The following is a 27,887-nucleotide window of genomic DNA, read 5'->3' as shown; positions in this document are numbered from 1 at the left end:
TGGGTTAAAACAGATTAAAATTTTGAATTGAGCATAGGTAAAGACATCTTTAACATTCATAGGTTACACAGAGGTACATTGAATCACAGAAATAAATACAAAAAAATGTAATAATCCTTAGGCCCAAACTGGGGCTTATAGATTGCATTTACAAACACTGGTTTGGCAGCAAAGCCCTTCCTTTAAAATTGCCCAGCCAGATCTTGTAAAATAATTCTCACAAGAATGGATAGAGCCATCTCAGCCCAGTGCTACTAAATAGCTATGTATGGTGAAATATGGCCCCAGTGAAGATAACAGCAGGACTGTATGCTTGGTGGAGTTAGGATGTCATTCAGAAAAACAAAAAATGTTCTTAATATTTTTATTAATATTCTTAATAATAATATTGTTATATTCTTAAAATTTTCTTAAGTTTGTTACAGAGTAAGTCTTTTTTATGTCTAAGCTCATTATACTGTCCCTTTAAATTTATTTAAATTCTTAATAGTAATTTCAGGAAAGAGTAAGAATCTGGAAGCATAGAAAAAGAAAATTAGATGTTACTATATTTAGAAAACAAATATACCTGCAAATACAGCTCCATTCAGATCTGTTTGTTTACATACCCAAAAGAAAGTAGTGAAACATCTTATCAGAAATTTTTTTGTGAGATTTACCATTAGGACTACACTATTTGCATTTTCTGAGTAACAAGATTTAAAAACTAAAGGATTATCATGTGGAAACATTCCCATTAATCTAAATTTCTTTAAAATTAATTTGTGGACCACTTTTTAATAGACAAATTAAGGTTTACAGGAATTATCACTATGGCTTCATTTGAAAGTGCAGGGGTGAAGGAAGGTGATAAGGAAGATAGGATAGAGCCTGAATCTCAAATAACTGGGCATTCCATCAGCAGAAGCACACATTGCACCCCAGCTATTTAATGAGGCACATCTGTGCATGATCTCAGATTTGGATTAGGGATCCTGGCTCTCTCCTTCCTGTTTCAGTACTGTGAGCAGGCATCTTCCCAGTTAACCAAAGGAGAGAAAAAAAATCACTGTCCTGTGCTGTGCTCCTGAAGTGCAAGGACAGCACAGCATGCTGAAAATTGATTTCAGGACACCCTATGCAGGATGTGTTTCCTGATCCAAATACCTGGCTGTGGCAACTTAGTGTGGAGTTCCATTTACACGGGAAAATTTTAAGAACAGTGAAGTTATTTAACAATTACTAGGTAACTTTGTCAGAGATGCTGAATAAATGAAAGATGAATTTCCTGCCAGTCATATCTGAGTGCGACATGTAAAGGGGGAAAGGCTGAGGATCTGGGTGTCTGGAACTTCCAGAGTTGTTAAGCAGAAATTGCCTCTAGTACCAACCTGATAAAAGAGTATTAAAATGAGGAATTGAATCAATGTTGTAACAAACAAAAAGAAAAAAATATTGTCTTTTAAATATTTTGTCTTTTAAGTGTGCATTTTCCTATGGTAACATATCTGTTCTCTAATCAATTACTAGAACTAGAACAACTACTCAATGTGCTTAGAGTCAAAAAGACCTGCACTGTAAATGGACAATTTCACAGTCACAAAAGAAGACGTTACAGTGTGGCAATCAGAGATACTGGAAGAAGAAACACTCCAGTCAAAGGAAACCATACAAAAGGAGACCATCTGAAAGGCTATTTTGAAGATCGTGAAAGGAACACAGATTGGGACCAGGTTCATTTACTTTTATGTTATTATAATGTTGGTGACAGAATTTCACAGACAGAAGTTTAAATTGATTTGCAAACCATGCAATATGTCTGAGGTAAAATGTATTAGTTTCAAAAAGGAATGTAGATACAGATGAAAATATATATTTATATAGCAATATTTGTTTAAATACTAATTGGGAAAAAAACTTTGTGGATGTTGAATGTGCAATTAAAGTCTCTGGGAGGGGCTAACAATGGCTAGTGTTACCTGGAATCAGGTGTTTCTTCAAGACTCAGAGGAGTGGGTTAACATGGCTTTGATGTTTTCTTACAGTTATTAGAGATTTCTTGTGGTTTTATGTCACAGAGTTTCTAGGATGCCTTAAGTGACCTGGTAGAAAGAGGGATTGTTTTGCACTAAGGAAAACAAATTCAATTAAAGTTTATCTGTAAGTTGCTTTTAAAAGGCTTCTGTAAATTGAAGACTGGACATTTCCAAACTCTTTTCATAGCCATTTATGGAATCCAGAAGTCTTCTTTAGAAAGTATAAAGACTGTAAAACAGAGCCTTAGGTACTCCAAAGTATCTTCTCTGAGAACTTTGAAGGACACTGGCTTATTGCAGGTGATTTTATCCTTATCCTAAAAATCTTAAAATAAATAAATTTTGTTTATGGCAATGATCAAGATGGTAACTGACTTCCATCCTTTAGACGGGGTATCATTCCACAGACAAAAAAGGAGACTCCAAAGCATATAATTGGTATATATTTCGATGTATACATTTGAAATATATTCTTCAAAGAACACTTTTCTATTGTTTTCAACCCTTTATCATTTTTATTAACTCAGTGGCAATGTTTCTTTTCGATTTAGGAGAACTGAGTGATGTTGACTTTTTCTGTGAGGTCATTTCATGAGTGAAATTGACTTTTTCTGTGTGGTCATTTTATGATGGGGAGCTGAGACAAATTTCATCTGGTTCAATGCTATTCTGATAGATATTTATCTCTGTAATTATATTGCATTTGAAATGCATACTCTATCAATACGTTTATTTCTTTGCAGCTGACCACAAAAAAGGATCATGCTGATCAGCATGATGAGGCTTTTAATGGGGTCTCAAAATAATCCTGAACTAAGGTCATTTTAAATGTGTTTCATATGAATTTTAAATTATGAAGGACAGAAATCAGTAGTGATCCTATCTGTAAGAGAAGTAAAATTCTCCAGCAATTGAAGTATTTTTAAAGCTCAGTTTTTTGAGTTCTTGAACTTCTAAGACTGACTGTAACTCAAAGGATAAGTGTGCAGGGGCATTATCTGAGTCTTAGGAGTCAACTGTTCTGTATGCATAAAAAAATCACAAAGAAACATCTGGACAGAACATAATTTCTCTTCTGTATTAATTCCTAGTTTCTAAGGAGGTTTTTTTCCATTTATGTTCTTTTTAGCTATGCCTATTTTCCTTTACATATTCCACATGTAAAGTGGAATATGTAAAGGAAAACGGGCATAGCTAACATATGGAAACACTTCATGTTTCACTGCAGTGTTGCTAATTTTTTCTCCTGATAGTTTTTCTGCAGCTATGATAGCCATTGTGCTTCATTAGTAGCTGATTCTGCTCCGTACAGGACATTGATTTGTCTATGGCTTGCGTTCGCTAACTGCTTTAAGATCTGTAATTTAATTTTTATATAGGAATAATTATTTGAAACATTACCACAAAAAAGGGTCACTGCTTTCTTTTGAAGTCATTATTGTCTCTACAATTATAAATGTCTATAAAAAAAGTAAATGGTAAGTAATCTAATATGATAAATAATCTTACATTCCATTAAACTACGTCACATCTATGTATTCATTTATTTTCCCTCATTAAACAAACATGGATTTTGGAAACCCAGATCATCCATCCATCCATCCATCCATCCATCCATCCATCCATCCATCCATCCATCCATCCATCCATCCATCCATCCATCCATCCATCTATCCATCCAGTTTGTCACATGAAAATATGCAAAATCAATGTGCTTATTTCTTTGTTATCATCCTCCAGGATGATACACGTATCATTGCTTTTCTATTGGAGACAGTTCTCTGCCTCCTTATTTTAGAAAGCTTCAAAGGCTGGGACTTGCAACTAGAAAAGATGCAGATCCTCATGCCCCACATCTTACAAGAACATTTTACTAAATAGACATTAACACTATTTTTATGTAGGGGTGGACAATTTATTTTTACAATAGATATTTTGATTTTCATTGAAAATTCATGGTAATAAATTCTCATTGAAAATTCTAGATAATAAATTCACATTAAAATTTAGGTTTGCAGTAATCCTGGACCTCATCTTGTCTATTGTACTTTTCAAAAAAGAGCCAATTTCAAAGTCAGATCAGATTTCACAGAGCAATGTAGAGTTGAATTCTGAATGTCTCCAAAAACAGAGTTTATAGTCTTTGAGAAATCTGTACCAGTGCTTTATTACCTTCATCTTGATGGCCTTATTTATTATAGCATATTGGAGTTTTTAATTGCTGCAACTAATACCTTTCACCTCTCATTCTTTTGCTGTATGCCTCTGAAAACATTCTGGTTATGTCTTCCCTCCAATCACCTTAGACTGTTGAAGACTTAAGATGCCCACCAACCCTCCTGTTCCCAAACTGAGCAAACCCAGGTCCCTCAGCCTCTCCTGGCACATCACGTGCTGCAGTTCCTAGGCATCTTGGGGGCCCTCCATGGATTTCCCTCAATTTGCCAGTGTCTTGCACTGCTGGTTATTGGCTGGACACAGTCCAGATGTGGGCTCCCATGTCCTGAGTGGTGGGCAATATTCTTTCTCCAGTACCTGCTGGCTCTGCTCTTGCTAGTGCAGCCAGTGTGCAGTTTGTGGTCGCTGCCACAAGGGCACACTGGTGGCTCATGTTCAAGTTTCCTGTCAGGAGCCACCCCAAGGGCTTTTTCTGGAAGCCTGCCTTCCTTCTGGCCAGTTTCCCTAGCCTCCATTGATGCACGGAGTTATTCTGTGTGAAGCCCAATAAGTTTGTCTTGGCTGATCTTCACTAAGGGCTGGTCAGCCCATTTTTTGTCCTGTCAGGTCCCTCTACATAGCAGCCACACCCATCAGCATTCTGACTAGTGGTCCCAGTTGAGTTTCACCTGCGAATGCCATCTGGTGCACTCTGTTCCATCACTCAGGTTGTTGGTGAAGGTGTTAAATAATAAGTAATATAATCCCTGCTCTGACTGGTCAGCAATGCTGCTCATGACCAGCCAAAATCCTAGTGTTCCAACTTGATACCAGATGTCAGTGCTCCCTAGTTCTGGAGTCAATATCTCTACCTAGAACAGGCAAAATTAAGGCCTCTTCCGATATGGTAGCTCCTGAATTGTCTTCATGCTCTCCTTTGGTCTGAAGGCAGAACACACTCAGTCCAGGTGACAAGATCACCCATTATCCTGAAGACTTGGATGTGGTTTTCAGAAAAAAACTACATCAGTGCTCAATTAATTCAGTTTCTTAGTGAACCATAAAGCATATTTTACTTTACTAATGGATGAGCAATAGCAGGAATGTGTTGGATTTTATCTGGGTTATTTAAAGGTAATTATACTTAACTTCAAAAGAAGGTTAGGCTTCAGTAGTGAGATAAAGAATATTTAGGAAAACCTTGAGTCTCAGATGCAGACCAATTTAAATGAAAGAAAATTTTTTGGTTTTAAATATTGAATCACAGCTCATCAGATGAGATTAAGAAATGAAGATTATTAATAAAACAATATATTTGTTAAGTAAGATAACATATTTGATCTGGAGTTCTTCTGTTTAAAAGTGTTTACAGAAATTTCCACTAGAACTTTTCTTGTGTTAACTGCTCGTGTTTTTACTGGAAGTTTCATCCTGGAGCAAAACACACAAAATGTCTTCATGACAATTTTTGAAATATAAATGTTTCCATGAAAAATTGCTTCTTTTGACAAAGACATGCTCCAAGCAAGAACAAAAAGTAGTTGGAATTCAGAAGTACCTGTAATAATACGATTATTAAGCAATCTTTAGACCAATATTAGACTATGTAACATCTAGTTTGCTGACATGCCCTCATTTAATGAATTTAAAATGCTAATTTATTTCCATATCTTACTGAAGATCCAGTACAAGGACGAATTTCAGTATTGCTTTAATGTGGGCAGTATCTTATATTAGTAGCACTGTTACTGCAAATAATGTAGTTTCACAAGAATAGCTAAGAATATGGTTTGTATTAGCATTGAAACTTTTTTCTTAGCACATATAACAATAAAATATTGAGAGATATTATTAGATATTATTTTGTAAGATCTTAATGACATTAAGTGGCTTCAATAAAAATTGAGCAGGTTTATCCCAAAGATTCTGATCTTTCTGAAATATACTAGTATCGATTTTACACAGAAAAAAAGTGAAGTAATTGAAGTAATTAAACTAATTTAAGCAAGAAAGAGTATAGATATATAGCAGGTTTCTTCTAGGGCTGGAGTGCCCTGTGTTCTTCTCAGATTCTGTATTTAACCTCAAAATTAAATGCAGGTATATGCAACATGTTTAGTAACTGTGTATACTTTCCTCCAAAGGTTTGTTTCTCTGCCAATGAACTTGTGAAGATATTTTTGAAAAACAGTTCTTCCTCCATTTCTAAGGACCACTTCAAGCAAATCAGTCCAGCTATCATTCAACAGCTTTTAAGTTGTTCATGTCAGCTTCCTGATTTCAAACAGACAAAGCTTCCACCAACAACTATGGAAAGTAAGTTATGTTCTTATTAATAAATTTTTATTTAAATTCAGATAAAGGGGTGCAAGGACTTCTGGAGACTTTTCACTCATCAATAATCCAAAACATAGGATCTATGCCATCTGTAATTTATGCATTCTATCATTTCATAGCATACATGTCAGATAATAGTATGATATTGAGAAGTGAGGAGATTCAATGGTCTAAATTTTATACTATTTGGAATTCTATTTCCACATGTAAGGTTTTAAGCTTTATTTTCTTCATTTGTTAGAGGAATGCTTGATATTGCCAGCAGGTAGGCAATAACAGGTCCTCATCTATGGATTGCTGGGCAGTAAGGGCTTATATTGTGAAATTTGCACCAGGTTTCTGTTGTAAACATTGCATTGCTTTTACATAAAACTTCAAAGTTACATTAACTGGCATTTTATACCATGATGTGGCAAATGCTTGATATAGGTAAGTTGGGCAGGAATGCTACTGGTGTTTCAGCTTGTGATATTTTATAGCAGAGGAGCTTTGAGGATACTATTGGGGTAAGAAAAACATCCAGAAAAAGAGTAACAGGGCAGCAGGACTGTGTGATAGAGCTGGAGCAAGAACTGACTGAGGGTCTAATTAGGTTGTTTCTTGTTGCAGTTGTAGCCCTCACATGCCTCTGCTTCCAGTGTTTTCTGCCCCATCTGTTCCATGGATTTCACTTCTCCTGTAATCAGTCCTTAATCCACCTTATAAAAGAAAAATCTGAATGTGAGATGACTCAGATTCAGGGTCAGCTGAATCAGAAATAGGGCTTCCTAATGTGTTTTCTGGGTTTTTTTTTCACTTTAAGCCAATAATATCTGGGTTACAAATCAAGGTGTGCTGGTGTCATAACAGAGACATTAATTTTTCTGGGGAATTTGGGAGTCGGGAATGACCAAAAAGGAACAGACATCTAACCATAATTGCCTGCATCTACAGGAGCACTTTTTAGGCTACAAATCAATGTCTTCAATACCTTTATCCTAATATCTACATGGTCAGCTTTAGATGACTGGATCTTTTTGGAGCTAGTAAGTTTTCCCCACATCCTGCTGCCCAATGATCCTTATGGATCAGCACATGAATTAAAAAGCATGAAAGGACACATGTGAATATCCCAGAAGTAAAAAGCATGGGAGAATCCTCATGGATATTCCAAGAATTGTTATAGTAGAGACATACAGAATAGGAAGAATCATTATGGGTCTTCAATAGGCAGCAGTCCTTTCTTATCTTATATCTCTGCTCATTACTTGAACACATTGCAGTCTTTACTGCTTTGATCTTTTCTGTGCTACACAGATATGACCATTTTTTAGATCAGGAATCAAGGGACAAAGAAAGAAAAGAAAGGAACTTACCCAAGTCACATACAAGGTTCATAAAAAATTCACTGTTAAGTGGTATTCTTCCAAGTCTAAAGCCATCAGCCCAATCAATGACATTTTACTGATCTCATAAAGGTGAGAGATGAGAAAAATTGAACCATCAAGTGCAGAATGGAATTAATAAGAGCCCTTTCTACAGCCCTTTCCCTGTGCTTTTTGACAAAGGAAGGTTTCCATGACCACAGGGACACTTCTGCTGTCTTATTCCAGATAAAGAACTCCATGTTTGACCTATGTGTGAGCCAGTGATCTGAGCATAGGCTCATTAGTCTTACTGTGTACTCTTATTTTACTGACGGGCTGCGCTGTTTTGGCTAAGTCACCAAGGGCCTGACATTCCATATATTTCTACTATACTCTTGTATTTGGATGTGCAGTCTGTGAAATTAGCTGTCTGATTTTATGAGGTGCTAAGCACTCGGAATGCTATTGAAGTTTGAAACATTAAGTGACAGTTTAAAATATTTTGGCATTAATTCCTTTATGTGTGTTTCTCATCAGTGTTTTACCTCCCATTATAAGACTTCCATAGAAATTAATTGGGATTCATGTTCTGCAAAAGGTTGGAAATGTGAGCAGCATGTAACTCTGAGATTATAAAACTAACATTCAAAAACATCCCAGCAATCTGGGAAAAATAGGCTGATGGTCCTGGTGTATTAACTGAAGGGATGTAGTTCCACACCAGATTTTTAAATATAATTTAGACCAAAATGTTTGTGCTTAGAACCTAAATTAGATCACTACATTTATTTGAGATTTTAGGCCTTTGTTTGTTTGCAGAAAATGATTTGGTTAAAAACCTGGTGTTGACCGTAAAAATACACAGGTGTGGCGTGTGAGAACATAGAATCTCAAGCATAAATCTTTTAATAGAGGAAGCAAATGCAGAGCAGGGTGCACTCTGCTGCTCTGAGTGACTCTGATTTGCATAGACACAGTCTGTTTATCTCTTAGGGTCTGAAATTTGGAAGTACCAGACTATTACATGTAAAGCCTCAAAAAATGAATGTTTTCTGGGTTTCTAATTCTATCATCTGTTCACACATGACTAGAAAAATCTATATGGCTGTTGTGGCTTAACCCCAGACAGAACCTAAATATGAAGCAGCCACTCACCCACCCTTCACTGCCTCCCTCCACAGGGATTGGGGAGGAGAACAGGAAAAAGGTAAAACCCATCAGTTGAGCTATCATCAGTTTAATAATTGAGATAAAGTAAAATATACAATTCATGCTACTCCTCCTACTAGTGCAATTAGTAATGGAAAGGAGGATTACAAAGGAAACAATAAAAGAGAGAGGGAAATAAACCCCAAGATAAACAAGTGATGTGCAACACAATTGCTTACCCCCTGCTGACTGATGCCCAGCTCACCCCTGAGCAGCAATCAGCCCCTCCTGACCAACTCCTCCCAGTTTCTGCACTGGGTATGGATGTTCTGTAGTGTGGAATATCCCTGTGGCCAGTTTGGTGAGCTGTCCCAGAGGTGTTCCCCTCCCCTTCCCCAGATTCTTGTGCATCTCCTCACGTTCAGAGCATGAGATACTGAAAAGTCCTTGGCTCAGTGCAAGCACTACTCAGCAACAACCAAAACATCAGTGTGTTATCAACAATATTCTCATACTGCATCCAAAACACTGCACTGTACCAGGTACTAGGAAAATTAACTCAATCCCAGCTGAAATCACATAGTGTCACAATGAATCACTTCTCCTGAGTGCTTGTACAGAGGTATGAAAACATACCCTCAAAACAACAATTACAAATATTAAAAAATACTCAAATACAAATACAATTATTGGATTAATAAAGGTGCCCTTGTTTTGTTTCATTTGTTTTCCCCTACAGAATATGGTTACAGCACTGTTGCTGTTTTACTTATTACTATTGGATCTATGTTTGGTACAACTCTCATTTTATTTAACTCCTGTCAAGAAATCTATACACTCATTTTACAGCTGTTTGTCGGTTTGGCTGTTGGAACCCTTTCTGGAGATGCATTGCTACATCTTATTCCTCAGGTAAGTAATAGACACTTCTGTGCTTTTTAAAATGTTGAAATATATGAACAGAAAGGTTTCATTTATACCTGGAAAATGCTCATCAGGTCATAAATAAAGTGTTCCACGAAATTCCCCCAGCACCTCATTTACATTTGCACCCTGTAGCTCAGAGAGAGATTAAAAATAATAATAAGTAAAAAACCATGATTGATGAATTCAAAGAAAGAAAGGTTCCTATTTTTCAAAAAAAAGTTCAGTAACTCCACAAGTCCTGTGCAAGGCATGTTCTAGATGGGTATTAATTTATTTCATGAGGCAGATTCTGTAACACATTTTAACAAAAATTGTTCTAAGGTTGTGTGAGACATTCACAGTCCCCTCCACAGATTGTTCCAGAGAACCAGGCACTATAAGCCTAATTAATCCTGAAGCCTAGAACTGTAATAAAATGGGTAACATGATCTTTTCCTAAATTCATAATCTAAATTTTATAAACAGGATAAAATGCAAAACAGAACCAAATTTTCCATTGCGTATTCATTTATTTTTAACAGTCTCCTCTGATATGATACAGATGTTATGAGTAGACTTCCAGTGGTCACAGAATGAGTTCTTTGCAGCTTCAGATTCTGGTTAAAATTCTCTTTATGCTCAATACATCATCTCTGGAAGTAAAACTGGGAGAGTGGTTTAAGGAAGGCAATTCTCACTGAATGTGAGACAAATGCATTTCTTTCAGCAACACCTTTTAAGTGTGAAAGTATTCTCCTTTGCCAGTTTTAAGTGATGTATCCAGTAGCCTTTAGAGCCCTCCCTTTCAGAGCAAAGGAGGGCTGCTGTGCTGTGACACCGGGGAAAAGAAGGAAGCATACCCACCAACAGAAATGCATGTTTGCATTAATAGTGCATTAATTCATTTATGGTTCATTTTCACAGAATCACAGAATTACAGAACTACAGAACAGTTAGAGTTGGAAGGGATGCCTGCAGATCATCTAGTCCAACCCACTGCCAAGCCAGGATAGGTTAGAGCAGGTTCCTAAGGAATATATTGTGTTTTTCATGTCTCCAGAGAGGGAGAATCCCCCACCACCCCTGTGCAGCCCATGCCAGTGCTCTGCCACCCTCAATGGAAAGAAGTTCTACTTCATGTTGAGTTGAAACTTTTTGTGTTTTAGTTTATGGCCATTGCTCCTCACTCTGTCATTGGGAACCACTGAAAAGAGTCTGGCTCCACCCTCTTGGCACCCACCTTCGAGATATTTGTATGCATTAATGAGATCCCCTCTCAGACTTCTCTTCTCTAGACTGAACAGGCCCAGTTCCAGCAGCCTCTCCTCATAAGAGAGATGCTCCAGTCTCCTAAACATCTTTGTGTCCTCTGCTGGACCCTCTCCAGTAGCTCCTTATCTATTTTTGATATCAAGTTTGCATGTTAAGATAATGCAAGTAATTTTTATAGAGTTTTACCATCAATATATTGCAAACAAAATATATCTCGTATATATAAATGGTGATTTCATAAAATTGTCCCTAAAAATAATGTTACTTTCACCACTGAGAGATGAAGAAGTGTAGCTGTGCTCCTCGTGATTAATTTCATCCTCTATTATTCAGCTGATTATTTAAAAACACAATTTAATTTTGGCAGAACTGAGAACTGGGAAAATAAAATTCTGAGAATAAAATGAATTAATGCATTATGGCTTGCTGTAGGAAAAATTAAAACATTGGCATTTAAATTTTTTTAACTTTATTTCTTTTATTTTAGACTCTTGGTTTGCATAAACATGAAGCACAAGAGGTAGAACATTTCTATGAGGGAAAAGAATATATTTGGAAACTTTTGGGAATAATTGGAGGAATTCATGGATTTTTTCTGATAGAAAAGTGTTTCTTTCTTTTGGTAACACCTCGTGACCAGGTAAAGCTTTGTACAATTCACCCTTTAAAAAAAAAAATTTGTATTTTGAGATTTTGCAATGCACAGAATGTTAAAATGATTGTGGAAATTAATTATCATTTCTGTAGGTTAAATGAAGCATAGATAATTGCTTGCCAAAGTGGTCCTACCAGATTGACCTTCAGCTTCTATTTTGCTTTGCTCTGTGGATTGTGCTTGCTTCATGAGTGTGTTTCATGTATTTATAATTCCAGAAAGGGAACAGATAATCAAACATGTTCCATGAGCCTGCATTCATGAGTCACACTGGAGCAGGTTAAAGTGTGTATCCATATGAAATAGCAGTGACTGTTGTTTGCTCTAGGCTCTGTTTGAAGAGGAGAAAGATGCAATGGAAAGATAAATATTTTCAAGATATTTTCAAGACTGATATCTTAAAATTTCCAAATTGTTTTTGATCCCTATCCCAGTGATGTGAAAATCTAATATGTATGTTACAGTCAGTAGGACCCAATTTTTATTAATAGGATCTCCTTGCTACAGCCATGCTTACAGTAATTGTATTACTTTATTTCAGTATGGCTGGAGCCTGAAAATATGAATATGCACAAGGATAGAATGCAGCACAAAAAGTGATGGCTCATTAAGTTTCTCAGCATGAGACAATCCTGATGTCACTTAAGAAGGAGAAACCTTTGCTTGTTCTGTTTACAGAGAGTGTGAAGACTGGCCTGGTTTAGGCCTCAATGACTCCCTATCCCCACTACCTCTGAGTCATCCATAAGAATATAATGTGAGATTAATGGGATGAGAGTATTTTGATGATGGTGATATTTTATTTTCCTGGTAAAAAGGAGTCCTTTTTGTTCCTTGTTTGAGAGAAGGGTTTTATCACCATCCCATCAATTTTTAAACCTTTTGTACTGAGAACTAGATGAATCCTCAGAGTTAATTTTTATATCTATCTCAGCTTAAAATTTGAATTTGATTTTTAAAATACATTAAGTTGTATCAAACCTTTGTGATTGTCACTCATATATCTGATTCACTTTTCAGAGTTTTTTCATTTTTTTTTAACATTTAAGGAAATGTTGATCTTTTTCAGCAGATTTTTTTTTAAATAATTAAAAATGATAAATTTTCACAAAAGACTGAGAGATGCTGCACCTGTGTTCATTGGATTTCAGAACTAATTTCAAAGCATCTTCATTCAGCAGGGCCTTTCTTTAGTTAATGGGCACTGGGGACATTCCCATGATCTTCCAGTGGAGTCTGAATTAAATGAGCTTTCAGGCAGAGGCAAATCTACTTCAACCATACAGTTGGTAGGTTACCAATATGACATAATTCCCTAAATTTAAATTCTTCTTTCTCTGTTCCTCTAAAGAAATTAACAAAATTAATGTAATAAATCAGTATTATTTTTCAGTCTTTATTGATTTGTTGTTTATTACTTGACATGATTGTCAAGAATCTCTAGATTTTGAAGTTTATAATGAGCTTTCACAGATATATCAAGAACAGATATTTTACAGTAACTTTTCTAAGTGTGTATCAGATTGATATAACAATATGCTTCCTGTATTGTTATACATTTTGTTGATAAAATTCTTGAATATTTTCCTTCTCCCTTCCTTTTATACATTGATCATATGTAAAGGCAGACTCTCCCTTAGGAAAAACTCTGGAACCTCCTGCAATGAGAGTTAAGTGCATAATTAATGAACAGATTAAATCCTGGACTGTTCTTAGGCATTTTTCCACAGATTTGAAGAGTAATGTAAACGCTTTAGATAGCTGGGAATGGTGCTTACCTATAAGAAGTTACATACTTTTAGATTTAGTATCCAGACAGATAAATCTTTGCAAATTAAATTGAGTCATAAATTTTACCCTGTTTCTTTCAACAAATGTCTTCAGTTTATATCCAGTATCTTGATGCATAGGTGAACTCCATTTTACTAATGTAGTTGTGATGGGCAAGAGCCTCGTGAGTCACCACTAATCTCTAAAACACAGTTGGAAAACTCTCAATAAAAACCAGATCAAACAGAGGAGTGAAGCAGGGTTACTATTTTGTGAGACATGTCAAAGCTTCCTGTTGATGATAATGAATGAACATGTTGTTCCCCTCAGATGCAAGATCCCCCCCCATAGTTCTATATAGATCACAATATCTATATGGAATTAGCCTGGCTGAGCTGGTTTACACAAGAGCACCCAATTTTTCAGAATCATGTGAGTAATACTAAGACAAACACTGGTTGACTAAGGAGAACTTATAAATCCTTCAGATCAGTAATTAGTCTTGCAGATTTGACTCACAGTTCAAGGAAGTGGCATGTGAATAAATATAGGAGAAGTGGAACAATTACTGGAATTCATATGACTGGCTGCAATCATGGGAACTAGAGACATTTAAGTTCCCTTTAAAATGTAGAATATGAGAAACAATTCTTTTTCCTTTTCTCCTCCTGCTTCTACAGAACATATCCTTCATCACAACCAATAAACACATCCTATTTTGTTTGCACATCTCTGGTACAGTTTTTGGAGTGGTGGCTGCTGTCCCTAACAGAGCTCTTGTGCTATTCTTGACTCCAGTGCCTACTATAATAGTTTTAACACACTTTTCGGGAAAAAAGCCCTCAGAAATTAAAACTCAGTCTTTCTAGTTTCAAGCAAACAAGTTTTTTGGCTTCTCTCTCCCTCCCATGAATTTCTGATTTCTTCCATCAGAAAGCAAAGTCCCAAGGAGGTAGTGACGGTGAGAGATTATTCATGTTCTCCCTTATCTCCCAACAGTTGCAATATCTATTAATTAAATGTTAGGGCTGGTGCCTCAATTTATCTCTCTAGGATAAGGAGGAAGTCACTTTCTCTTTCCTCACTTGAAGTAAGAGTAAATTTCACCATGGAGTGCACTCAAGTGCTATGCCCAGCCAGTGCTGCCTGGTCCTGAGATTAGGCCCTTGCTAAAAGCCAAGACACAAGGCACTGGAGCCTGCACCACCCCCTGAAGAAAAACCCCTATATTTTGAAAGGGGATGAAACCTACTGATGATCATATTTTTAAGTCTTGTGTTTTCACACAAAAACTGTGAAGAACATGAGTAGCTCAAATTCTCAACCTCTTTTTCCCTGGAAATCCTATGGACACATTCTCCAGGAAAATACAGTTATCCAGGCATGACAAAATCAAAACATGCAATTTTAATTATAATGTCCCTTCTAGTCTTTGGCTCAGATTTTGTGCATTCAAGCAGAAGTGTGGCTTCCTTGGGTTACAACAATGCCTATGCATGTATTTTTTCCTACCTGAATTAGACTTAACCCTCTCCGGGAGAGGTAGATTTCCTTTTTATGTGTTTCTGCAGTACCAATCACACTGCCAGTGGCCAGTAAATTTTTCTAATGACGTCTGTGCAAATAATCATTGACTATCTTTAATTCAAATAGCTTGAACTTTGTTGATATTTTCCTGTATTTATGGCAGCAGCTGGAAGACACTCTTTAACACTGACCCATTATCTTTGCTTTTAACTAGAGAAGCCCAGAAGATTCGGAACCTGCTGAAGTTCCTCCAGACAGCAAGGTGATCAGCAAAAAAAGTTAGTATCAATAAAAAACTAGACAAGACAGGAAAATCCTTCAGACCTAAGATGGAATTGAAAGTGTGCAGCTGGCTTAGCTCTGTGTTTGCTGTGTGACACATCATCACATCTGATGGCGCCTGGCTACATAATTTAATCTCTGCTTAAAGACCTTCTCAGCTGCCAACCCTGTAATTGTGAAGTTCATTAATCTCACACTGTCCTTGCTTTAGTATTTGCTGTCTCACTGTTGTAATCTATTTTCCTAAAGTCTTTGCTTAAAGGGAAATAGTCAAAAATTAATACAAGACATATTTTTTAATTTTAAACTTAGCTCAGGCTTTTATTTCTGAAAGTGGTGAAACTTTTTTTGTAGGCTTGCTGTGCTAATATAATTCTGCATCCTTTTTGTCTTACACAGTAAAGCAATAGACTCTTTAAAGCAGTAATGATTTATCACAGGTATGGAATTACAGCCTCATGATGGCTCTCAGTTTTAGAGTAATCTGTTTGCTTCTGAGAATTTTGATAACTTCTGTCTTCTGTGGTTTTTTGCTGCTTAGTAAAATTACGAAAATAGAGTATAAACCAAATTTTGCCTTTAACTGTACTTTGTGACCTTGGTGAATTCAGTAGAGTTGCAGTCATTCAACTGACAGAATAATATTTTAATTGAAATCAGTTTCTTTACTATAATTAACTCCCCTTTATTTTGTGATCTCGGGTCATCAGTTTGATTTATTTAATTGTGTCATTATCTTCTTCTAGGTTCTTAATGTTCTCTTCTGTTCTTGTGGATTTCATTTCTATTTCTGAAGCATTAGAAATCTGGATTTTCATTTCTTCTCTTTCACCTCTCCAGTATACACAGTCCAATGCCAGTTTAAACATGACTAGAGATGGTTCATCTCTAGATGTTTCTGTTTGGTTCAGTCATCATAACCTGCTAAGCAACAACAAATTTCTGGTGATCTCAATGTTATTTGTTCCAAGTTACTAAATTTGGGATAGTGTCTCAGTAATTTTGTTTAGTTTAATTTTTTCTCATACCTCAGTCTTACTTCCATAAATTAAACCTTAGTAGGGAAGGGGGGAAGTAATTTGTTGAGGTTTGTTTTTTTGTAGGGGGTGGGGGAATTCATAATTACAAAAGTGTGTTTCGTTATGTTTCTTTTAAACAGCTAAGAGCATAAACATACCTGGGTACCTTGATACTGAGTGAGGTCCTTCTTCCCCAAAACTTAATGGAATCTGTGGGTCTAAGAGAGAAGCCAGAACTGCAAAGTTTCACTGTAAATGCCTGTCAAATAGGACTGCAAAAAGGGCCAATCACATAGATAGTCAGGGAGTAACTTAGAAAGCAAAAAAATTTCTAAATAAAAAGACATCTGACTGGCCCTCTCTGCATATATCCATACTTGTTCTACCAATATCAGAGAAGACCAAACAGTAGCATTTTATACTTTTGTACTTTGTGACACTTTACATTGACTAGAAATATTTTTTCTGTGTTAGTCATGGAAACATTGGAAAATATCTATTTATGGATAAGTTTTTGCTTTAAACTCTTATTCTAAACCTAAGAAGTGTATGGTTGAGGTCCTGTACCCATTAGTTTTATGAAAATTATAGAAAAGAATTTGCTATGAGTTCTGGTCTCCTATTTAAGCAAAGAAAAAAGGTAAGATTGTTGGATGGAGAAGAAGAGGCTTTGTAGAAAAAGTTAAGGTACTAAGTTAATAGTTAATACTTTGTGTTGGAATATAATGCAGTGAGATAATTGCCAGTAACAAAGTTGCTTTAAAATAGGTTGAAAGTAAAGTAAGATAAACATTCAGATTTGTTTATACATGCGTCTTCTTAACTTTCTGTCAAGTAAGTTCAGAAAGCTTATAGCTGTAATTGCTCCACAATGTTAACCTGATCCCTGTGTTATATTAAAACATCCTGGAATGAGTTCCAGTAATCATGGTATATCTTCTCCAGCAATCAGATGCTTGAACAAAACAGATTAATAAGACCTCAGAGCAGGCCATGAATTCATCCTGGCCAGTGCTTATTACAAATCACAAACTTAATGCAAGGCAGCAATCTATTATTGCTACGTAATTCATGCTCTGCACTATTGATCATAAACTGCCCATGGTGTTTAGAGAGTACTGTGCAAACTGGGGACATCCACGTCCTGCTCTGTAAGCTGGCAGCAAAATCTAGCAAGCCTGCCAATTTTTCTGAACCCACAGAGCTCCCAGACAACCAGGGAGGATTTTCTGAATATGGTTGTTAGGCTTTTATGTGCTCTGTGGTTTTTTTTATAATAGTCTGAAGACTTCAGTTCTAGCCAGTTTCTGTGAGAAAAATATCTCCCCCATCACTATAAAATGGTCATCTCAGAGGAACATTACTGGAGTGAGACCTGGTAATAACTGTATTCAGACAGATCGCTGCAGCTTGACATTTGCTCCTTAGTCTGTCATGTTATGTCTATGGGGGGTCACCAGAAGTCAGAAAAATATATATTTAGGGCCCAAATCATGACCCTGCTCCTTCAGGCACGAAACAAACCCTTTTCAAAGTGTTCTGTCCATTCTGTGCAGAGGGAAGCTGGATGAGTTTCTTGGCAGACGTTAAGCAGCCCTGTCTGTAAGACTGTGGATTAAATGAATGAAAAAATACAGGATGGGGCAGCCAATTGTGTGTTGCTAAGTTTAGATGTTGAACCTGTATGGAGCCTTGCTGCTTCTTGAAGAGATACACTGCCTCCCTGGGAATCTGTTCAGCATTCCACCCAGCTGTCTCTGTTGCAGGCTGGGCAGAGAGACCATCCCTAATTCCCTAGCCTGATTCCAGTACTTGCATCGCTAGTAGCACCTTTCCACTCGTGTCAGGTGACCTGGTGCCATGAACACCCAGTACACTGTTCCACACTAAAGGTCACAGGGCAGCATGGGAAAGACAAACAGCCATCCAGACCACGAGCAGTGCTCCAGATAGGAGTACTGTGAGCATAACAGCCATTAATTGATTGGAACAAATGTTGGATATAAGCATGCTGTAACCCTGTTCTATAAGTGATACTCTGAGGCTTGTTGTATTTTATTTCTATCTTTCACTGTAATGCAATTGCATAAAAAAAACAGATCTCAGAAATACTACTCAGCAGCAGCAAGCTTTACAGGATTAAAACTATCAGCTGTGTGAGACCAAATATTCATCTTCACTATAGCTCTGCAATTCTGTGAACAATGGAGGAAGAACCCCAAATAACAACTAGAAAACTTGTGTGAATTTCATCAAATAAAGAAAGATTTATAAAGAGCCTTAGGATGCTTCATTAGACAGGACACAAAGTGAATTTTTTGTTTAATAGTTGACCTAGTAAGAATAAGAAAGTTATTTCTTGGTATTTGCATCTCATTTTGAATTGTTCTGGAGCCTACTTTTTTTTTGTTTCAAATGTATTGAAGGAAGTGCAATAACAAGGAAAAGTCAGTTAAACAATATTTCCCTCTGATTATTATGACTTTTTGTAATGTTATATGAAAAGTCACCAGAAACCCCAAATCTTTTGTAACATAACAAAACTTGCAATATCTGTGTGGGTTAATATTGGGCTTTTTATCTATTTGTTTGTTTTTCTTTTTTGAGGTAAAAAAATCAGCTTGTTAGCAATAATGGTTCTGGTGGGCGACAGTCTTCACAATTTTGCTGATGGCTTGGCAATAGGAGCAGCATTCTCATCCTCAACAGAAACAGGTGTGACAACGACTGTTGCTATTTTATGCCATGAAATTCCTCATGAAATGGGTAAGAAATATATGTATGTATTTTTCCTGATTGACTTTGTATTTCCAGGTTTCCTAAAAATTTCTTTCCTATATGACATTTTTGGGAATTCTTCCTTACAGCATCATGAATTACAGTGTTACAATGTGAGACTGATACTTTCTTTGCCCTTCACAAAAACCAGAGGAGGCTGCTGCACTCATTACTGGATTCCCTCCCATTTGACCTTCTCCAGATGCAAATGACCTCAGGGCAAGAGTGACCTGTTGTTCTTATGTGTACAGACACAAAAAATAATAAACTGTAAGCAAGACCTAGGCCATGCCTGACACAACAGGTTATCCAAGAATTTCAATATGCAGCAGAGCTACTTAGCAAGTATTCCTCTTGCTACCCTCATTCCTGCTGCTAAGTTTACTTTGGACAGGACAGGAGGATTGTTCTGTTGTATTACTGCCCTTGATTGACTTTTTCTGGTAAAACTTTCAGCATGACTGAAGCTGCTCCTGATCTTGTGTTGATGAATGTTTATGATTGGGAAGTTTGATTTGAGAACTGCAGGTTCTCATTTCTATCATTAAATGACTGAAGATTTCATGTACTATGTAGAAAACTCCTCCAGACAAAAAGGGGGGATGGAGGATTGCTGTAAATCTGGTAACTCTTGTTTGCATAGCAAAGCAAATTGAAATACTTGACAGTTTCCTCCAAAGACATCTTCTTAATTCTGGGGCAATAGTGCCCCAGTGTCAAAGTGACATTTTTACAGTCATGGAGCAAAATTTTTCAAATCTTCTAGTTTTGGCCTGTTATGAAATCTTTCATTTTGGAAGAAAAATGTGTGATGGGGTTCTGATGTACAGCTTACTGCTAGTGATTAGGGGTGGGATCAGTGGGATTAAACTCAAACTGGGATCAGACTGGTATAGATTACTCTGACTTGCAGCACCTGTAAAACACTTAAAGACTATGCTGCAAATATACCCACATGATTTGAACTGGCAAGTTCCCAGTGGAGAAAGATTTAGAAACTCTGGGAAACCATGTGACTTCACTTTTGCATGTATCCAAGCTGGAAATGTCACGGAACACAGAGAACTAACAGAAAGCCACTCCTCAATACTGTATGCTATCTTTAGGAACAGCTAAACAAGTACAAGTCAATTCTTTGTTGTTTTGGGATTTTTATTTCATACAGGACAAGTTTATAACTAATTCTACAGAATTCTAAAGGCAGGTATCCATCATTCACTATCTTTGTGCATATCTTTATGGTTTTCCTTCATGTTTTATTACCAAGAGTCTTAAAACTACATTTATCAGCTAAATAATAAATGTTCTTCTTTTCTATGCAGGAGATTTTGCTGTGCTGCTAAGTACAGGGCTCCCAACGAAGATTGCAATTTTGATGAATTTTATAAGTGCACTAACAGCATTCTTAGGACTTTATATTGGCCTTTCTCTATCAACTGACCCATCCATTCAAAACTGGATCTTTACTATTACAGCTGGAATGTTCTTGTATTTATCTTTAGCAGAAATGGTGAGAACTTCAGTCTATTTTTATATTTTCTTTATAGCATAGCCACATCATAGATGAGTGTCAGACAAATGCAGGAGGATGAACTTGGAGACAAAAAGAGCTTGTTAGGAAGAGCATGTTGTCTGCCCTGTGTGTGTACAGTGCTTAAAAAAGTAATCTGCTATTCTTCTGTGTCACTCTCATGCTAGGTGCCATTATAATGAACAGGGGAAATAAAGATCATTAAGAGATTAAATAAGAAAATGATATAATGGAATTTTAGAGTATTTAAAAAAATCTTTTAAAGACTTTCAAACAATGTATTTTTAGTTATTTAGTAAAATATATATTTGAACTTTCAGGGGTTTCAAGATCTTGAAATTTCTTTTTCTTTTTCTGCCCTTTTCTTATATATTTTTCACCCTTTGTTTCAATACAAACTTGCAGTTTCAGAATTTAAATGTAAGATGCTTATCCTGAATCCTTCCTTTTTGTCCTAGGGATGCTTCAATTAGACCTTAAGTAACAAAAAAGCTTTCAGATTACTGTAACTTTTTATAGTTGCCCAATATTTTTCATACACCCAGTTCAATAGCAATGATTGTCTAAAGAAAAATAAAGTGTGAAGATACAGGGTAGGAGGAAGGTCTGAGCAAAAATATGGAGCAATCATAGGTCATAGTAGACACCTCAAACCACATAATTTATTGAAAGATGGATAACAGTTACACTTGTAGCTATGCAGGCCTTAAATGCCTGCCCAGCTTCGTCACATGGATCTTTAACCATCATGTGTTGATGTAAAGTCCCTTGCAAGCTCCTCCACAAAGATGGAATGTTTTGAGTGAGGAGATCAAGAGGGAGAAAAAAAGAAGTCTCTTCATAAATTATTACTTTGTTTTTTTCCCAAGGCTGTCTGTCTCTCCCTTGAGTTCATTACCACTTTGTGCCTGAGATGCTCTTTACCAGGTTCAGGCATCATACTTTAAATCTGATATGCCATTCCAGTATTATGACCTATTTAAAATTCTACTTACAGTAATTGATCTTAGACCTTGGTAGTATTTTAGTCTATTTTTGCTATTGTAACTAGAGGAAAATGAACATAAAGTTCACCTAAGAGCTTAAGAGAGAACGGCCAAAGGATTGTGGATGTGTCAACAGTCCTGACTGAGATAGTAAATAACAGACAGGAACACTGTGTACCAAGCTGCAGCTTGTTCTGACAGAGAAATTTGGAAGTGAGGCTGCCTACCAACTGTCTGGGCATGGTTTTACTGATGGGGCTAGGAACAATGTACACGTATTTTTCCTTCAGTGTAGGATCGGCATTCATCAAGGATCCACAAGCTCCTAGAACAGTACCATGTTTTACCCTCAGTCTTCAAAGCAATGTGCCAGCTGTAAATACCAAGAGAAAATATAGTTCCAGGCAGAGACAGGGACATGCTTTGCCTCGTTCTTAGCTTGTCATCATAATCTTAGTCTTGATGAGAAGGGAAGAAAAAATGGAGAGAGAGGGGAGGATAATATTTCTCTCAATTCCTTTTATTAAGACGACTCTTATCAGCCTTTCTCTGCATTTTGTGAAAAGAACTGTCATTGGGTGGCTCATCTGTTTGTCAGTGTCAAATATCACAGGGATTCTTTTATTTAAAAAATATTTATGTAGCACTGCAGGCATCTATAGGTCTGAAAAGTTTTGTGTTCATATAGTACATCTCAAGAGAAAATGAGCCAGACTTTTTGTATTTTTCTACTTTCTGCACAGAAATAGGTTCTATACTGTGCTGTACTCTCATCTACAAACAGTCATCAGTGCTCCTGCCAGTGATGTTCAAGCACTCAGTAGTACACAAAGTTTGACTGTAATTTTCAGTACTTGTTTTATGGGCTTTCACATATTCATGTGCTTGTCAGAATAACATTTAAATAAAACTGAGCAGCCTCACTGGTTTCTGCACTGAGGAACACTGAGGCGTGTGAGTGGAGGTTTGTTGACAGAACAGCACTGCAAGACTGCCACCACAGACAAAGTAGCTCAAATCTACTTCTGTGGTTAATTAAAGGTTTTTCATTCCTACAAATGGCATTGTAACTCCATTAGCAAGCGGAGTAGACTAATAATTTCAGAAACTGAATAAGGAGCAAAAGATAAAATCACTTATATCCATCATTTTTCACCAAGACATCATACAAAACTGGAGTTCACTCTGATTAATTTTAAAAATGTTTTCAATTTTGAAGATAAGAGGGTTGTTTTTAAAAGGATTTGCTGGACTGTTGCAGTGCAGCAGCCATGCCACATGTGCCTAGCCAGTACATGCCTGAGAGCCTCTCATGCCTTCTTGCAGCATGCTGCTTCCTATTTCTTCTTATCTTTTGTGCACTCATGATAACATGAGCTGGAGTAGAACAGAGCAGTCCCTTGATTAGCAGTACCTCTTTTGCCTCTGACAGACTTGAAGCATTAGCAAGTGTGATAGCTCCCAGCAGCTTGGATGTGGTGCTACGTTCCCTTGACTCACGGTTTGCATCTGCCGGTTAAATAGGTTTATGCTTTTTAACAACATTCTCTCTGCTGTACCACAAGCTTTTTTGCCCAGAGAGAACTGGGTGACCATGGCTGATATTGTGACAGCAGCCATTTTATTTTAACAGGTAAGCAGGGATGTCACACTAGGTATGGCTGTAGAAATGGTTGGTGTGTTGGTTACATGCACGTAGGATGATGGAGGGAGCAGACATCAGCATGGGACATGGAAAGGGTACTACTTTCTAAGAATTTCTTTTGAAAACTCTCTTAGAAGCCTACTGTGCATGTGTGCAGCTCCTAAACTGTCATTGACAGTAATAAATAGTCACTGACAACAATGAAAATTAAATTTTGCAGTGGGAGGAGAAAATTTTCCTGTTTGGAGAACTTTTCACTCAAGCACTGGGGAAGAGGAAAAAATAGAGTGATTACAAGGATAAATAAGAAAGACTAAACATCTAGACTGGGACCCTGGATTCAGGCTTGGTCTTAATTAACAGTTTTTGCTTATATACACAAAAAACTCTGTGTGCTCTGAGCACTTAAAACCATCAGTTCAGAGTTTGATTTACATAAGAACTTTGAGGTGTTTACACTTGCTTTAGATGAAAAGTTTATGATTATCTTTAAACACTGATCAAATATGACTACATAAGCTTCTGTACTGTAATTTAAACCACTGCTTTGTTGTAATAAAAATCCAGGGCATTTGGGTTTCCCTGTTTTTTTCAGGCAAAGCTTTAAAGTGGAGGCAGATTTTTCAGCCCAGTTTTGTTTTGAGCCCAGGCCAACTTTGAGAGAAAGAAGAATGCAGAAGCAGCAGCCCCAGAGAGCCCCCTCTGACAGAGGGAAGGACAAGCATAGCAAACACTCCTGTTTACCTCCTTGGTCAGCACCACTCCACTGTCTCCCAGTGGCTGCTGCTGTTACAGCTCCTGTGAAGAGCCTCCAAAGTGCACAGGAACTCAGTAGTTTTATTCAAGCAGAAAAAAAACCACACAACCAAAGCCAGAGGTCAGCACCAGACTATTGCTCTGTATTTATTTCCAGAGTTGATGTGACACTATTAGCAGTCATCAGTGTTTGCCCTGAATAAAGCAGAAATATTAAGAGAATTTGAACCGGAGGCACCATTTCTGCAAGCTGTGTTTAGACACATATTTAGTTTAAGCCTTTGATAAAACACACTGTAGAGTGAAAGGTCAATGCAAGTAGCTTTTATTATGATTATAAACAAGTGTTGCTCCATTACATGATTTAAAACTCACAGAGAAAGATACTAAACATGTTTCATTCAAGCATATTTTAAAAGTCCTGTTTTCTACTTGCACATTTCCTAAAGTCCAAGTAAATAGGAGTGTTGTCAGTTATTTCAGAAAAAGCATGATTGACCCTATATATAGTACTGAGGCAAAAAATACTCCAACTAGTTTATTCCCACAAAAGGAAATCACTAATTTTACTAAACAAGCATTTCCTTGCAGACAGCTGTATAAAATTACTACAAAGTATTGAGATGTTAACAAATTTCAGAATCTTGTTTATCATTCTTGTCAGTGCTAGTAAAAGAATCAAAGTGGGTAGAATTTGATTAATTTAAGCATTTCACTGTCAGGATCAACTTTGTCAAAATGTACAGAAAATGCTACACATTTATAACTATAGCCAGAAGCTCAGCATTTTGAAAATTACTTTTTTTAAAATGAAGTTTGTCTTGTTTTCCCATAACTTTTTTTCCCACAGATGAATTTATCTGGCTCTCATTCTGCTGTCTTACTCTTTTTTTAGCTTCCTGAAATGACTCATATTCAGACACGGCGACCCTGGTTGATGTTTCTCCTACAGAACCTTGGATTACTATTAGGCTGGCTTTGCCTCTTACTTTTGGCTGTATTTGAACAGAAAATTAAAATATAAGTTTTCTGTTGGAAATCTCAAAGTACCACTTATGACAGTGGATATAGCATTATTCACAATTTTGTTATGTCTGCCATAGTAATATGTAAATTAAGTTGCTGGGATTTTATATCTGAACAGTAGATAACTATTTTACTTTATTAACTTATTGTTCAGATTTTTGTAATTATTTTTTTGTAAACATGAATGTTTAGAATTCTGTTATATTTGTTACTGAATTTACCAGATCCCATGCTCAAACTCACAGGAGCTTTTGATTAGTTTTTATTGAGACTGTTCTAGTTGAATGTTCTAAGTGATCTCTGCCAGTCTGATTGAGGAAAAGAATAAAACACTTTTATATGCAATAATTAAAATGGACTAACCATAGTTGAATAATTTGAATATGGAATGGTTTTTTGCCTTTTAGTATTAAGAACTATTTCTTTAAATGTAAAAAGCATAGCAAAGCTGAACTGCTAAATGGCATAAAGCAATCTCATAAAGTTTGCACTTTATACTTTGTCAACGTAAAGATTCTCATCAGTTACATCTTACTGGACCACTGTGGCAGGAAAAAATGACAAGTGTAAATGTTGAAGTTTATGATGCAGAAATTTGGGAATACTCTTTTTGGACTATAATGCAATTTCTCATATGTGTGATGGAACCTGTGACAGTCAAGCACTGGACTAACCACCTTTTGCATTGTCTCACCTCTGGTGGTTGCTTATAGCAACTCCTTATGAAGAATTACAAAAAATATGTTTAAATTGCATTACCCTGATATGCCTTCCAAGCTCCTCAAATGAGGGGATTTCTTATTGCTTCTGAGACATCACATTCAATAAACACTTGCCTTCCTGTCAGCAATTAGCTTAATCATAGTTATGTGATGTGCATTGTGGAAAGAGCTTTTTCAATTGTCTAGAGATCATGTAGCCTCACTGCAACTCCTCCCATACTGAGTGATTTTTGTGTAATTTGTCCTCTCGATTTCAAGTTAATTCTGCAGAAGTTGAGATGATTAATTTAATTTAGTTTTGCAGAACCAGGTCTGAAACAAATATACAAAGCTGAGCAGATTCCAGGAGGAATTGAATAACACTCAGCTGTGTGATTTCAGCTCTTTACATGATCTCAATTTCTGGTGCAAGGACTTCTTCGCTACCTTATTTATACTTTTGTATGAGAACTAAATTATGTTCTTTCTTTCTCCTCTGATGGGCTGTGGAAATAGGGAGAGCAAGTTACAGAACAGACATTTATTCTTTATGAAGCAACTGGAAGTTTTCTTTTCTTTGTCTAAACTCTGTCCTGAAATATCTCTACATTATGACACACCACGACTGTGTCACAACGTGTCCTGTGTTTATTTGATAGCTCCTAGTGAAGGTACAATTCTCGTATTACAGATATTACAGAGGGGATCAGAGTCTACTGTCCTACAGCAGACTGTCACACCTGTTAGTTCTCAAAAGCTTCATGGGCACCATACTAACTTATCAAAATACAAAGTGAAAAACAATACTGAATGGCACTGTTTATGATAGCCCACACTCATGGGCTTGTGAACTCTTAGTCAACCACTGACTAACCCTCAAGGAAAGAAAACCAAACTTAGAGATAATTTTAAAAGTAGATATGGATTCATTTTCAGTACCTGTTAGTTACAAGAAGCTGTAGCAAATACCTCAATGCAAATCTAGACAAATTTAGTCCTGTACATTCTTTCAGAAACCTTGTTCCAAACAATTTATCCAGGGTAACACAGAAAGTCTCTATCTGACAAGGGAGTCAACTGAGCTCTTTTTAAGGTCTGAAGTACAATCCTAGCTTCTTTTATTTAGGTGTGCAAATATTACAATTGCTTTTTATGTTGATGTAACTTTGAAAGGTGAGTTGAGAAGCCATGTCAAATGCTTCTGTTTTAAAAGTTTTTTGTTTTTTTCTGGAGATTTTACTTGATTTTATTAAGTTAATATTTTTAAAAATTGGTTTCTCAGTACTTCATCTGTTTGTATTGGCACCGAGTCACTTCATGACCTTCAGCTGTGACAGTCAATTCAAGCAATAGCAGGGCATCACTGGATGTAAGCAAAATCTATTCTTGTATCAGATGGTGCAAATGAATATTGGAAACATTCATTATTTCAAAAAGAAGAGTTACCAAGTTTGAATGCTTATGTATGCCTAATGTTTGCTTCCACGGAAAGCAAGATTACCAATATGATCCTGTTTTGGTAATGTTATTGTATTCTGAAACATTTGTCCACTATTTGTTAATGTGTCTGAAAGAGAACGAGTAATTTCTGACAGTGTGTATTTTAAAGTTGCATATGAGCAGAGGTTCCCATCCAGATACGTTCTGTGAACATACTGCATCTACATCTATTGAGAAAATGCCATTTTTGGCTATATATGCTTATGAGGCATCTTGATCACATTCAACCAAATGTATTTGTACAGCTTCCACCACAGGCACAGATACATTGTCCGGAAAGCCAGTTAATCTTTATTTCTGTGACAGAGCTCTTTGGCTTTTGTGGTGTTTGTCAATAAGTGAGTAGTTCTATGATCATTTTACCCTGGTACGAAACCTGAACACCTGAAGCGTCATCAGCATTTGAAAGTTTGAATTCCTGTGGCAATTAGAGAGAATTTATCTCACTACTTAAGGTTAGTGCCTCTGCTGTAAATCTCTTTACATTAGTGTCTTTTAAAAGATACTGAAGGTGGAGTATTACCATACG

The 27,887-nt window shown here is 36.6% G+C and overlaps 1 protein-coding gene across 4 annotated transcripts in view; it reads left to right on the top strand.

The window, feature by feature from the left end:
• SLC39A12 (solute carrier family 39 member 12) overlaps positions 1-26,488 on the top strand; it is a 34,806-nt gene extending 8,318 nt beyond the window's left edge. For 3 of the 4 annotated variants that reach the window (XM_063150373.1, XM_063150362.1, XM_063150377.1), the window contains 9 exons: positions 1,510-1,712; positions 6,317-6,488; positions 9,744-9,916; positions 11,670-11,822; positions 13,019-13,126; positions 15,349-15,412; positions 19,043-19,201; positions 20,536-20,723; positions 25,027-26,488. In XM_063150373.1, the coding sequence (XP_063006443.1) occupies positions 1,510-1,712; positions 6,317-6,488; positions 9,744-9,916; positions 11,670-11,822; positions 13,019-13,126; positions 15,349-15,412; positions 19,043-19,201; positions 20,536-20,723; positions 25,027-25,155 (1,349 nt within the window). In that variant the 3' untranslated portion in view covers positions 25,156-26,488. The remainder of the gene's footprint in view (positions 1-1,509; positions 1,713-6,316; positions 6,489-9,743; positions 9,917-11,669; positions 11,823-13,018; positions 13,127-15,348; positions 15,413-19,042; positions 19,202-20,535; positions 20,724-25,026) is intronic. The other variant, XM_063150368.1, reaches the window with a different exon arrangement.
• Positions 26,489-27,887: the final 1,399 nt, after the last annotated feature.

This window comes from Melospiza melodia, chromosome 1 (genome assembly GCF_035770615.1).
Source record: "Melospiza melodia melodia isolate bMelMel2 chromosome 1, bMelMel2.pri, whole genome shotgun sequence".
Lineage (NCBI taxonomy): Eukaryota > Metazoa > Chordata > Aves > Passeriformes > Passerellidae > Melospiza > Melospiza melodia.
The sequence above is the reverse complement of the archived record's forward strand: the minus strand, read 5'-3'. Positions and strand labels throughout refer to the sequence as shown.